This window comes from Semicossyphus pulcher, unplaced genomic scaffold (assembly GCF_022749685.1).
Source record: "Semicossyphus pulcher isolate SPU_LCO1_2020_fin unplaced genomic scaffold, fSemPul1.0.p SCAF_27, whole genome shotgun sequence".
Classification (NCBI taxonomy): domain Eukaryota; kingdom Metazoa; phylum Chordata; class Actinopteri; order Labriformes; family Labridae; genus Semicossyphus; species Semicossyphus pulcher.
In genome coordinates, this window is record NW_027211701.1 from 4992935 (window position 1) to 5006710 (window position 13776).

Consider the following 13776-nt stretch of genomic DNA (forward strand, 5'->3'; position numbering starts at 1 on the left):
AAAACAGACTACAGTGGTTCCTGCCATGTGCCCTCCTTTTGGTGCAGCAGTCTGACCTGAGTTTGAGTTCCTGAAATTAGCATTTAAAACCATCTTTTTACTCAAAAAATCATCCTAAAGAAACATATTCTAAAATCTCTGGTCACACATCTGATCAGCATTTTACCCATGAGCTTGTACTCAAATATTATTCCTCATTTTACAATATTTTTCCTGATTTAGGCCTAAGAGTATGTATCTTGTAAAACAGGCAGTCGGTCCAGTGCAAGAGTTTCAGTAGTGACTAAAAGCTTTATTATTCATTAGTAAATCATTCAACAATGCTACATAAAAAGTAATATCCCTTGGGGAGATTAATAGGAGCGATATTGAGGTTGCCAGGTTATAAAAAAAAGTCCCCTGTTAACCCTTTTTGTACAAGATTCAAATCAGGTATACTTTATAAATGATTTTAATTGTAACTTATTATTCAGTTAATTGTTAATTTGAGCAAACTATGCTCACTGATGAATGGATTACCAACATTTATGACTTTATAATTACCAAATACAAACTGAAAAGACCTGGCAACCCAAAGTCCTGTTATTATTGGCTTCTAACCTACCTTTATAGCATATTGGTAAGTAAATTATTATTATCCTTTTATAAATCCAGTGTCAGGGACGCTTATTCACACTTGAAACAGTTGAACTACAGCACAGCTAATCTAGTTTGGTAACAAAGACAATAAAAAAAAGTAATTCAAACAATTTTGCAATAAAAAATGATGAAAATTGATAATGTACACAAAAAAGTTAATAGCCGCTCTATTCACGGGAAAGTGCAAGAAAAGTTGGCTCATGTTTTGTATAGTGTCAGTGTCACTCAGACACCTGCCCTGCACCAAGTTAGCCAAGTAACTTGTAAAACAAAAATATTTATCTTTTCTCATTTGTTTTATTGCAAATAATCAATACTTATTGTTAACACGTTGCCTTGGTATGCAATATGTATTGAATAAGTATGCACAGCTGTCAGCATGAAAGACAAAGGGGCAAATCGGGTCAAAAGGGGTTTCAATTCAAAAGAAGAAGAAAGGTTAAACAAAAAAAGAAAAATATGCTAATTTCTTTTATTTTGGTTAGTTAACAACACGAAAAAATGCACATGAAAGTTTAACTTCTTGGACCACTATGCAAATAAGAATGAATCCAAACTACTAGCAAAGTACTGCAAAATGTTTATGTTTATAATAAGAATAAGAATACATTTTATTTATATAGCGCTTAAAAAGGTACTCGAAGACACTTCACATGTTAAAACCAATGATAAAATAAAACAAAATAGCAAAGACAGTTAAGCAATATACAGTATAAAACAATAAAGGTGCAGAAAATACAAAGAAAAACAGTTCCAAAAGTGAGGTGATGATCGGTCACAGATTAAAAGCAGATTTGAAAAGGTGGGTTTTGAGTCCAGTTTTGAAAGAGGGGAGTGAGGGAGAGTGTTTAAGGTCATGGGGGAGGGAGTTCCAGAAGGAGGGGGCAACAATAGAGATGGCTATACACTATCTTATGAGTCGTAACTTATTAACTACACAAGCTGCCTTATTAGGAAGTTGAATATACCTTTAACGTCGAGGTGAAATGTCCCGCTTGCACGTCCTGTTTCACTCGTAAATACGGAAGCTAGATACTCTCGAAAGCCGTTTCAGCTCGACTTTAAATGTGCAGAATGAGTCACGGGGAGTCTGGAGGAAGGGGAGGGGCGGTGTGGTAGAAGAGATGACGCAGTGGCTGCAGCACGCGAGTTGTTTACAGTCGTAAACCAATCACCTGGACACGTCGCTGAACAGAAGCCATGTTGTAACTTTTACAGTGGAGAGTGTAAGTTTTCTGACCGTCCAGACCTGGGATTCCCTCCACAGTGGATACGCTGAAAAACTAGACTTTGTTTACTTGAATTTGGAGACGAAATGAGCGCTAGCAGCTTCCTGGTCGCGGTGGGGAGAGGATGCACGAGGACCTTTAGACGACCTCAACTCCTTTTACCTGCTTCCTCTTCAGTGGTGAGCCTTGAATATGTTGTCTGCACATGAACAGTCTCGCTTTGCATTATGATCATTTTCCAGTTTTATTTACTGATGCATTTACAAAGTGGTAACTCGGTGCTGGGTCATTTTATTTCAATTTAGCTACCAGCGTTTTCTTTTTATTTCTTTTCTATGTAAACTTAAAACATGTCACACCCTCCATTCACCTTTGGCGCCGATGTGGTTTAGCTGATAAGCGAGCTGCAGGTTCAAAAGAGGACAGCTGCAGGGCCTGGTCATTTAAGGTCACTGGTGGGCTGCACATTCAGAAGATACAGTCTTAGAATAATGTTTCATTCTGCCCTTGTTCATGTTCAGCTGGTTTTACGAAATGCATTCTTGTATTAACTAGCAATTATCTTGATGGATTTTGTCACTGGTAGGCCCATAGACTATAGGAAGTGAACGTAGACTGTTGTTGTCAAAAATCAAAGTCAATGCTTAACCACCTCAAACCTGCATTGTTTCTAATGGCCAGCAGGGGGCGAGTCCACTGGTTGCAAAAAGAAGTCGATTGTCTATGAAAAAATGACCCAACCTCTCACTTTATTACGTCAATAAACACTTTTCTTATGAGTTTATATCCGCAATCACAATTCACGGGCAACAGCTCTGGTGGACATTCCTGCAGTCAGCATGCCAATTGCACGCTCCCTCAAAAATTGCGACATCTGTGGCATTGTGCTGCGTGATAAAACTGCACATTTTAGAGTTGCCTTTTATTGTGGCCAGCCTAAGGCACACCTGTGCAATAATCATGCTGCCTAATCAGCATCTTGATATGCCACACCTGTGAGGTGGATGGATTATCTCGGCAAAGGAGAAGTGCTCACTAACACAGATTTAGACAAATTTGTGAACAATATTTGAGAGAAATAGGCCTTTTGTGTACATAGAAAAAGTCTTAGATCTTTGAGTTCAGCTCATGAAAAATGGGAGCAAAAAGTGTTGCGTTTATATTTTTGTTCAGTGTATGTTTTCTGAAGAGACAGCTCATAATATAATAGTGATATCTGAATGTCTGTAGCTATCACCCATTGTTTTGTCACATGTAATGGTTTATATTTGTCTGCAGGTTCAGCTCTGCCTTCAGTCCACGCAGCCCATCCCTGCAGCCCGGCTGCCCTACAGAGTGAAGGTGACTGCTGGGAAACGCTACGCCTGGTGTGCCTGTGGACACAGTCAGAAACAGGTGAGTATGTAGATGTGTTGGGGTTTGGCTTAAAGCAGAAGGTTGGTCATGTAGTTTCATGGCTTTATTTACTGCTGTCTGTGTCCAGTTGGAACTTTAGCTGAGCTCATGTTTTTGGTGTTTAATACGCTGATTTATGCAGAGTTCTCCACAAATGTAAAGAAGACTAACAAAAAATGATTATAAATATATTATAGGAAACTTTAAAACAGACCATCCTCAAGGTCAACATAATTTATACAACAGTAAGTTACGACCAAGTAATCTGATTGGATAAGAGGCATTCCATGAGTGGTGATATAGAGTACAACCAGGCCAGGTGTTCTGAATACTGTTAATTAACATTACAGCAGACCTTAGCCTGCAGCCTCGTGCCTCAACTGAATCACAGCAGTGATGATATTCAGTACATCACTCCCTCTCATGATATTGCTTAAGTATTTTATTTGCTTTTCACAGCAGGAGAGGCACAGGTGTAACCAGTTGTTAACAATGGCTCCTTTCTATTTATTGTCTCAGTGTGCAATAGTTCAGGCATAGAGGCGGTTGACTTGACTGCTTTGAGTGTGGTCCTAAATATAATGTTAAATGTAAGCCTACTGCTGGATTGAAAACGTCGCTGCCAACCTTTCCCCCTGCTCATATCCTAATCTTGCCTAGGGCTTTAAAATAGCTAAAGCCATCCCCGTCATTACATAATAATAATGAGTCAGCGTGCACAAAAGGTTGGACTATGAAACTGACACACCTTAATGCATAGGTTATTAATTACATCCGATTACACCTTTTATCTTTATCTATTCTTTGTTCTATTTGTATTTACCTTCTTGCTACTTTTGTCTTGTGGCGTTGCAATAGCCGAATTTCCCCCCTAAGGATCAATAAAGAATGATCTTATCTTAAAAAAAAAATGTAATGTAAAATGTAAATGTAATAAAGGACTGTGTGTAACTACAGTAAATGGACCATTAACATTTAGTGATAGAGGGCCTGTCAGTAAGTAAACAGCAACATATTAAATGATTTCTAGTCTTGCATTTTTTATGTGCTAAAAGAACTTAAACACTGACCACCTGAACACAAACTGCTGGTGCTGAATATGCAGTTATTAAGCTAAATTCACCCATTTGGCTTTTTAAATAAAAAATTTAAACCAGCTATGAATAAATGCCAACATGGGTATGTACGACATGTCAGAGGAGGAAGTCGATGTGGATGTGACACTCCTCCTCACTGCTGCATTTATTGATATTTAGGCTGTAAAGCTGGGTGTGTTTTTGCAAAGCTCCTATTCAGTTTGTTTTTAGATGTGGGGATTTTTAAACAGTTCTTTCTTTATTTAATTCAACCTTTAATTTAGCAGTAGTAGTCCAACTGAGAATCAAACTGTCTTTTAACAAGGAAGTCCTCATCAAAACGGCATTGGTTTTATTATCTTCCATGCTTATGAAATGATTTTTTTTTTTAGATGACTCTGTGTGTGCTTTCAAGTAAGTTATTTATATGGTTAACATCACCATGGCATAAACCTTAAAAATGTAAATTCCGATATGATGCCATTAATACCATTGTCCATGAAAAAATTCAGCCTGTGTCAAAACCATTTCTGTCCTGATTTCAGAGACTGAAGCATATTACTGTGTTACATCATCAAGTTATGCTTTTACTTTTATCTGCTTTGGAATATAAATCAGACCAGAGTAATCCAAAAAGTTGTGTAAAGTCAAAATAAACTCTGGCATCAGGTAGAAAAGGTCAAACTTTTATATGAACTGAAATCATTTCGCATTTTGTGTCCTCCTCTCTCTCAGCCTTTCTGTGATGGAGCTCACAGGACAAAAGCTCCGAGCATTTCTCCTCTACGCTTTACCCCTGAAAAGGACCAGAATGTGATGCTGTGTGCCTGTAAGCAAACCAAAAACGCTCCGTACTGTGACGGCTCACACTTTAAAGTCATCTTCCAGGATGTAGTGAAGTCTGTGAAAGGAGTCTTTAAATGAACAGTATTTAAGATGTCTGCACAACAACTTTAGGAATCAACAGTATAATATGTCATTTAATGGAGTTTCTGTATGTTTTGCTAATAAGCCTGCAGGTTTCATAGCCTGGCAGCTTCATTTCAGGTTATCTGCAAATTTATTAAAAAAAATATATATATATATATATAAAATCACAGCTGTATGCCATTTTCGAGATAGTACGATGTCCTGCATAACTTTATTAGCTTCATACATATCACACTGATGTTTTGACTGCATAAATGAAAAATGTGTATGATTTTCAAACTCATTATATGTTCGAATGTATAGGTTTTAAAAAGGTATTAAAGGTATTAAAAATGCTTGAATATCTATTTTGTGCTGCCTCAAAGCAAAGTTAAGAGGATGGTGCCAAAGCCGTGCATTGTCAACGATGTTTAAATATCATGTATTTTTTACTGATTGAATTCAAAAATAAAGTTTCACTGTTAAATCAGTATTTATTTATTTGTAACACATGTATGTCTAAATGTGTCACATTTATGGTTGCTTCATCTCAATAATATTGTTAAAAACATCATCATCAACGTTGTTATAATTTTTTTAATTACAGGATATTAAACAATGAGAACATGACCTTGTGTACTCAGGAGCAGATACAGTCTATTTATGGACGCTGCATCTCAATAATGTTAAAAACACGTAATTATAATTTCTTTAAATTACAGGATATTAAACAATGAGGACATGACCTTGTGTACTCAGGAGCAGATACAGTCTAGTCTGGATGAGTTATTCTGAATGATCCCACGGTTATTATTTTTAATAATTCAATCAATTCAGTTCAATGTGCGGCAAACTGGTATCCGCCTGCTGATTGGTTCATCTAATAACACGTGACAGTACAGGAAGTGATACAGTCACGTGAAGTGTACAGTCACCTTGATCAGCTGTTTGGCATAAAACATGCATGTTGTAATCTTGCACTATTTCTCAGGAGTGATTTATTTTTCTTTCTTCGTATGTATGACCGGATTTTCTGTGACGTAAATGCGATTTCGTAATTTACTGAAATATTGTCGCTAATTTTACCTGCGCGCGACTTTAGCAGCAGCTAACGTTAGCTGAAGTTGCATTAAAGTTCAGTTAGCTGTCATTGGAAACATGAACACGTTGGTGACTAAATTAGATCACAGATGGATTATTTTAACCTTTGGACAGCCTTGGATGACTGCTATGGCAACTTTCAAGGTAATATTGAATTAAGTTCTTTCATTAGCCCGTCAATAACGTTTGTTAATATCATATTGTTGGGCTGACTCAATAAGCACTAGCACTTCTGAAACAGCTGGGCTGTCCAGCCTCATCCTACCAACGTAATATTTAACTTGCATACAAGTACTAAGTTTACCGAAGTGGCTCCCTGGGTACCCTAAGAGTAAACACCGTAAGAAACAACAATAATGCTATATGTCAACTTCTCTTATCGAAGTAATGTAGATTATGACAACTGCAGAAAAAGGTAAATATCAGTAAAGTTACTGTTATTTCGTACAGGGTGAAACAGTGTAAGAAAAAGAAATATTTTGTCTAAATCTGTGTCCCATGGCAAACAGGGATTCAATAAATAGTCCAAACCATAAAAAATGCATGAATGGCAGAATAGAGTGGTTTTGATTAGGTTGATACATTGGTACTTTAGAAAAAACAAAAACAATGGTATGGAGTCATTCGGAACAAATTGATTGACAAAGAAAATTTGAGTAATAGAATAAGTTCCTGTAAGATGCCAAATTTCTACTATATTTCATAGAGAAACACTGTAACGTTACTTCCCCCTTCCTCATTTAATTATTTGAAGGGTACTTTCTGTGCATATAAAACACCTCAAAGTACCCCATAGTTAAAGCTCCTGTGAGTAGTTTTTATCTGGTTATGAAACAGACTGTAATTAATATTGATGATTTTATATGACCTACAAAAGCTAACCAGACCATCAGCGACAAGACTGATTATTCCTATACAGTTATTTTTAATGCCCGTAACCACTGGCAGGGGGGTAGGTGTTAGACGATGCAATCAACTGCACGCTACCTTTGTTTACATTTTCCAGTCCAAAAATTTTAAGCGAGTGATGCATATGACTGTTAAAGAATGCAGGATTTGATCTTTTGTTAAAAATCACCACTTAAGCATGTACAGGACATAATCAGGAAAGAGAGCGGTACGGCTTTGTCCACAGGGGGCGCCAAAATTGACACAAACCCAAAAGTTCCTCACAGGAGCTTAAATGAACAAACTGTAATAGTAGCGCCACCTACTGTGGAGCATAAAAGCTACTGCACAGCCTCCTACACAGATGGTTTTAATCATAGCCTCATTAGACCTTGGGGGACTCTTTCAGGAATATGGACATCAAGGACCTGAGAATATTCAGCAGTGCTCAAACATTTTCACTTGGGAAAGCAGTCAAAACAAAATTAATGCCTGAATAAACCCTTGCAAAACCTTTTTAATGATTCAAAATGATCAAGCTGTAGTTGTTCCACCAAAAGCTGGGGGAGCCAAGGACATGTCAGCCAAGCACAGTCTGTGCACGGCCACACAGTCCTGAAAGAAAACAAGTGAAAACACCTGTGAAGTGTACAATGTGTGTAGGAGCCATAAGCAATGATATTAATTTTTAAACTCTGACATTACTCACAAGGTGATTTTAGAGATATGTACTCTTACTTAAATCATTTTTTACAATGCAGACCTTGTAGCTTCAGAGGAGTAAGTTTACCTTCCATATCAAGAATATGAAGTGCTCTTTTGGTCCTCTATCTGCAGGTCCAGCACTCCACACTTCCTCCAGAGCCCGTCATCCCCTCTAAGAAGCCGTTCAAAGTGGAGCTGGTTGGAGGAAAGCGTTACTCATGGTGCACCTGTGGACACAGCAAGAAACAGGTACAACCACCTTCACCGTAGTCTTTTATATCTCCTGTCTACTGTCAACATCCTGCATATTCCCTGATCCTGTCTTTATCTTTTAGCCCTTCTGTGACGGAGCCCACAAATTCAAAGCCCAGGGCCTGTCCCCGCTGCGCTTTGTCCCCGAGAAGGACTCAACAGTTTGGCTGTGTGGCTGCAAATATACAAACAACCCACCGTACTGTGATGGCACACACAAGCAGGACTTCATCGTATCTGCCCCGCTACATGAACAAGCCGACTCTTGATAAAGAAGATAGAGAGATCTTTGAGCTCAGCAATTACCGCTACTGTTGAAACCACATTTTTATACTTGATGAAATGGACCACGACAAGTGTTTGAATCTGTGTGTTTAAATGTCTTGTGAGTATTTCTTGCTTGAAAGAGAAGGCAGTGGAAATAAACACCACAGCCTTCATCTTCATTCGTACCTGTTTTCTTTCTCATATGGGGCAAAGACACAGTAACTAAGGGTAGCCCACATAGCTAAAATATCTCTAGTTGTGTATAAGGCCATTGTGGGCAATATTGCAATAGATGCTGCACTGAGTCCATAGAAAAGATGTTTTGAGAATGTTTCCAGGAATACTGTTGAAGAAGATTTGCACACAAAAACATGATTTTTTGCACAAAGCAGTGTGTAATTCCATCCCACCAAATCAGTGGGAAGATGTGACAGTGAAGAGTCTCCTACATCTCACACATAAAGCAGCAATCTGTCAGGGCTGTAGAATCGACCACTTCTTCTGATGTAAAATGCCATGTCTTCTTCCCCTTATGTCTTTCGGGAGATGTATTGATATGCATTTGAATATTTAATTTAAGAAATAAACTATGCTCTGAGTTGCCAGTTAGGCTGACTTATTTGTCTGCACGAATGCTTTAAAATGATTTATAAATCAAGCTCAAAAACTAGCTGGGAAATGTGTTGAAAGAATAGACGGCGTAATGTTCTGTAATACTGCACACACACTTTCTTCTGATAGAGCATTAACACTGAGAGTAAGTGTAACTTTATCATGTCAACCATGCTGACCTCGGCTGTTATGGACCAGAGAGAATATGTTCCTTCTGTATCCATCTGTTGGCTTTGAACATTATGTGAGTTATTAACACTTTGACCACCAGTGAAGTGGAATTAAATGGATTTGGATTCACCCACTGATTTTTCATCTCTTGCCTTTGATTGTTAACACTGTGGCTGTTTCACATTCATCCTGAGTGAATTGTCAGGGAGTCCGGCTTGTATGCCTTAATAAGTCACATAATTTTATCTTTTCCTCATTTGTCATGTTTCTGCCTTCCTAAAACAAGGAAGACACATTTCATATTTCAGTTGATCCAATGGGTAGATAGATAAATAGATAGATAGATAGATAGATAGATAGATAGATAGATAAATAAACATGATGAGCAGAGTTAGTGAAAAAACAGTACAGTGCAAATGTGCATTAAGATTTATAGCCATAAATACGTGAGAGTAAAAGTGTCATAATGCTTTAAGTCTGTTCGATATTTGCTTGCTTCCCCCTGCCATCACAGAGAGGAGTTGTACAGTCTTATGGCCAGGGGACAAAAGAGTTCCTGAGTCTGTCTGTGGAGCCGGACTGGGACAGCAGTCTGCCACTGAGCACGCTCCTCTGCCTGGTGAATGTGCTGTGCAGAGGGTGGTGGGCATTGTCCAGGATGGATAACAGTTTATCCAGGGTTCTTCTCTCTGCCACGGTCGCCAGGGAGTCGAGCTCTGTGCCCTGTACAAAGCCAGTCCTCCTTTGGCTGTGTCTCAATTCTCCCACATGGCCTTAAATCTTTGTTTTAAGTGCTCCTGTGCAGGGTAGTGTGTCCCTTTTCTTCTGGGGATTGAAGGGTACACTGGTCATCTTCCACTCACAATCGAGTGTTTGCAGACTAAACACTGAATGGTAGAAGAAAATCCCCATAATGCTTTGGAAACTGAATAAGCCACATAGAAGATAGATACAACCCCTGGCAAAAATTATGGAATCACCAGTCTCAGAGGATGTTCATTCAGTTGTTTAATTTTGTAGAAAAAAAGCAGATCACAGACATGACACAAAACTAAAGTCATTTCAAATGGCAACTCTCTGGCTTTAAGAAACACTAAAAGAAATTAAGAAAAAAAAATGCGGTAGTCAGTAACAGTTATTTCTTTAGACCAAGCAGAGGGAAAAAATTATGGAATCACTCAATTCTGAGGAAAAAATTATGGAATCACCCTGTAAATTTCCATTCCCAAAACTAACACCTGCATCAGATTAGATCTGCTCATTAGTCTGCAGTTAAACAGGAGTGATCACACCTTGGAGAGCTGTTGCACCAAGTGGACTGACATGAATCATGGCAACAAAGGAGAGGATTATCAAACTTCTTAAAGAAGGTAAATCATCACGCAATGTTGCAAAAGATGTTGGTTGTTCACAGTCAGCTGTGTCTAAAATCTGGACCAAGTACAAACAACATGGGAAGGTTGTTAAAGGCAAGCATACTGGTAGACCAAGGAAGACATCAAAGCGTCAAGACAGAAAACTTAAAGCAATATGTCTTGACAACAGAAAATGCACAGCAAAACAAATGAGGAACAAATGGGAGGAAACTGGAGTCAACGTCTGTGACCGAACTGTAAGAAACCGCCTAAAGGAAATGGGATTTACATACAGGAAAGCTAAACGAAAGCCATCATTAACACCTAAACAGAAAAAAACAAGGTTACAATGGGCTAAGGAAAGGAAATCGTGGACTGTGGATGACTGGATGAAAGTCATATTCAGTGATGAATTGCGAATCTGCATTGGGCAAGGTGTTGATGCTGGAACTTTTGTTTGGTGCCGTTCCAATGAGATTTATGAAGACGACTGCCTGAAGAAAACATGCAAATTTCCACAGTCATTGATGATATGGGGCTGCATGTCAGGTAAAGGCACTGGGGAGATGGCTGTCATTACATCTTCAATAAATGCACAAGTTTACGTTGACATTTTGGACACTTTTCTTATCCCATCAGTTGAAAGGGCATTTGGGGATGATGAAATCATTTTTCAGGATGATAATGCATCTTGCCATAGAGCAAAAAACTGTGAAAACATTCATTGAAGAAAGACACATAAGGTCAATGTCATGGCCTGCAAATAGTCCGGATCTCAATCCAATTGAAAATCTGTGGTGGAAGTTGAAGAAAATGGTCCATGACAAGGCACCAACCTGCAAAGCTGATCTGGCAAAAGCAATCAGAGAAAGTTGGAGCCAGATTGATGAAGAGTACTGTTTGTCACTCATTAAGTCCATGCCTCTGAGACTGCGAGCTGTTATAAAAGCCAGAGGTGGTGCAACAAAGTACTAGTGGTGTGTTGAAGTGTTCTTTTGTTGTTTGTTTTTTTTCATGATTCCATAATTTTTTCCTCAGAATTGAGTGATTCCATAATTTTTTCCCTCTGCTTGGTCTAAAAAAGTAACTGTTACTGACTACCGCATTTTTTTTTCTTGATTTCTTTTAGTGTTTCTTCAAGCCAGAGAGTTGCCATTTGAAATGACTTTAGTTTTGTGTCATGTCTGTGATCTGCTTTTTTTCTACAAAATTAAACAACTGAATGAACATCCTCCGAGACTGGTGATTCCATAATTTTTGCCAGGGGTTGTACATGAAATGAAGGAATGAAAATATCTTTGTTTTACGTTGTTGAATTTGTGTGTTGGATCATTGTAGCAAACATTTTTAAGATAAGATAAGATAGTACTTTATTGATCCCCAGAGGGGAAATTTGGTCAGAATGCTTTTCAATCACCATCAATAGACCAAAGTCAAGTTTTTAACACCTACACCTTATGGCTCCGTTCCGTCTCTCCACGCTCACACAGAGACAGCATTGTCATGCAGAAACCTTAAAAGGTGCAAATCAAATATTTCTTATTTGTCGTTTTTGTCGGATGATAAAATTCCAGGTTTGTTTAATGCAACAAAAATATCATATTCCAGTTTTGTCCTTTTAAATACCCCAGATCATTGTTTTGTTAAGCACAGGTTTGGGCCTCAGAAGTTCTCAGTTTGAACTTTGTTTGGAATCTGGATTTTCAAATCCAAACTTGACTGTATTAAGTGTCAATTAGTCAAGTGACGTTCGAGTGAACTCTCACAGATGAACACATGAATACAAGGTTAGTATCACATGGACTCTGTCCTCTTATTTTCATGTTTTTATTGATTTTGTAGTTTGAACTATTTTCTCTAATTATCTTTATTTAACCAAACAACATTTCTCTGCCTTGTGTTTCATATTCCAGCTTCCAGTGCGATGTTGTTGTTATTTCGTTATTTATATTGTTATATTTCAGTAGTGACCTAAGTTGTTGACTGACCAACAGACCCATATTAATATCCATAAAAAGAATTCCCAAGTTTAAATAGAAACCTTCAGTTCTTTCTCTGTTCATTTAAAAGATGCGTTTTCAATGTGCTTTAAATTCCATTTTTAAAGACTTGATTCTGCTGCTTTGGCGTGTTTTATTTTTGTCAGTTTGAAGTTCATTTGCACAGTTTTACCTTTATGTTTTTTTATCTAACTCTCTACAAACAGTTAATTAAGCCGCATGTGTTGGCAGAGAGTGAGAGGAAGTGTGTGTGGGAGTGCATGAGTATAAATCTGAAGGTCTCATCAGATGAGCAGAGAACTCTTAGACTGAATGTGTTTGATATGAAGTATTTATCTGACTTTAAGTATTTCTGAGAGTTAAGTATCAGTTTAAGGGCTGCAGGAACAGGATCTATCATGCTTCATGTGACCACATGAGGTTGTTTAAAGCCGTCAATTAGGGTGGGAGGAGGGTAAAGGATAGGAGGGGAGCGGGGGAGTAAAGGGTAGGGTGGAGGAAGGGGGGATGGGAAAGAGAAAGAGAAGGGAAAGGGGGTTGGGGTTTCAGGGGGAAGGGTGATTAGCTGTAGCTACCTCCTCCTCTCTTTCTTTCTCTCTTCTTCGTCACCTTCTTCCGTTTTTTCTTCATCTCTTTCTCCTCACTCTTCTCCTCTTCATCATTGTCTTTGGGCGCCATAAGTTCTTCGGCCTCTTTCTTCATCTGTTCTTTCTTCTCCCTTTCCTCCTCCATCTTTTGTTCACCATCCTCTTCCGTCTTGTTCTCTTCCTTTCTTTTCTCCTCACTCTGCTCCTCCTCTTGTATTTCTTCCGCCTCCTGCTCCTTTATTACTCCTTCCTCCTGCTGCTCCTGTTCCTTGATGTTGACAGTGAGCATCTGAAAAGAGAAAAACAGGATATTTTGTTGCACATTCAAAAACTAATTGTATAATTGAAATGAAATCTAACGAATCATGAATCTAAAGGTAAACACTGAGCTCAGGCAGCGTACCTGCAGCTGGTTAGTTTTATGCTCAAGTCTCTTCTCCAGAGCATCACACCTGCTCCTCACTCTGCCTGAGCTCCTCCTCCTGTTGGGCCAGCAGGTCCAGGGTGTCCATGTGGGCCCTGGCTGGAGCCCTCCTTTTCCTGACGGCCCTTTTGAGGAGTTGATCTTTTCGTTTAACCTCCTCCTGGAG

At 38.6% G+C, this 13776-nt stretch overlaps 2 protein-coding genes across 2 annotated transcripts; both read left to right on the top strand.

Annotated features, from left to right (window-relative positions):
* Positions 1 to 1828: 1828 nt before the first annotated feature.
* Positions 1829 to 5722, top strand: LOC138604865 (CDGSH iron-sulfur domain-containing protein 3, mitochondrial-like). The gene is made up of 3 exons (XM_069676892.1): positions 1829 to 2047; positions 3147 to 3263; positions 5075 to 5722. Exons 1-3 carry the CDS (start codon positions 1955 to 1957, stop codon positions 5261 to 5263), a joined length of 399 nt encoding a protein of 132 aa, XP_069532993.1. The 5' UTR covers positions 1829 to 1954; the 3' UTR covers positions 5264 to 5722.
* A 457-nt stretch (positions 5723 to 6179) lies between these two features.
* Positions 6180 to 9353, top strand: LOC138604972 (CDGSH iron-sulfur domain-containing protein 3, mitochondrial-like). Its single transcript, XM_069677020.1, has 3 exons — positions 6180 to 6493; positions 8075 to 8191; positions 8278 to 9353. The coding sequence occupies exons 1-3, from the start codon at positions 6407 to 6409 to the stop codon at positions 8461 to 8463; spliced, it is 390 nt and encodes a 129-aa protein (XP_069533121.1). The 5' UTR covers positions 6180 to 6406; the 3' UTR covers positions 8464 to 9353.
* Positions 9354 to 13776: the final 4423 nt, after the last annotated feature.

Coding starts and splice junctions, on each gene's coding strand:
- LOC138604972 (XM_069677020.1), top strand. CDS start 6,407: ATGAACACGTTGGTGACTAAATTAGATCACAGATGGATTATTTTAACC. Junction 6,494..8,074: donor CTGCTATGGCAACTTTCAAG/GTAATATTGAAT, acceptor CTCTATCTGCAG/GTCCAGCACTCCACACTTCC. Junction 8,192..8,277: donor GTGGACACAGCAAGAAACAG/GTACAACCACCT, acceptor TTTATCTTTTAG/CCCTTCTGTGACGGAGCCCA.
- LOC138604865 (XM_069676892.1), top strand. CDS start 1,955: ATGAGCGCTAGCAGCTTCCTGGTCGCGGTGGGGAGAGGATGCACGAGG. Junction 2,048..3,146: donor TACCTGCTTCCTCTTCAGTG/GTGAGCCTTGAA, acceptor ATTTGTCTGCAG/GTTCAGCTCTGCCTTCAGTC. Junction 3,264..5,074: donor GTGGACACAGTCAGAAACAG/GTGAGTATGTAG, acceptor CCTCTCTCTCAG/CCTTTCTGTGATGGAGCTCA.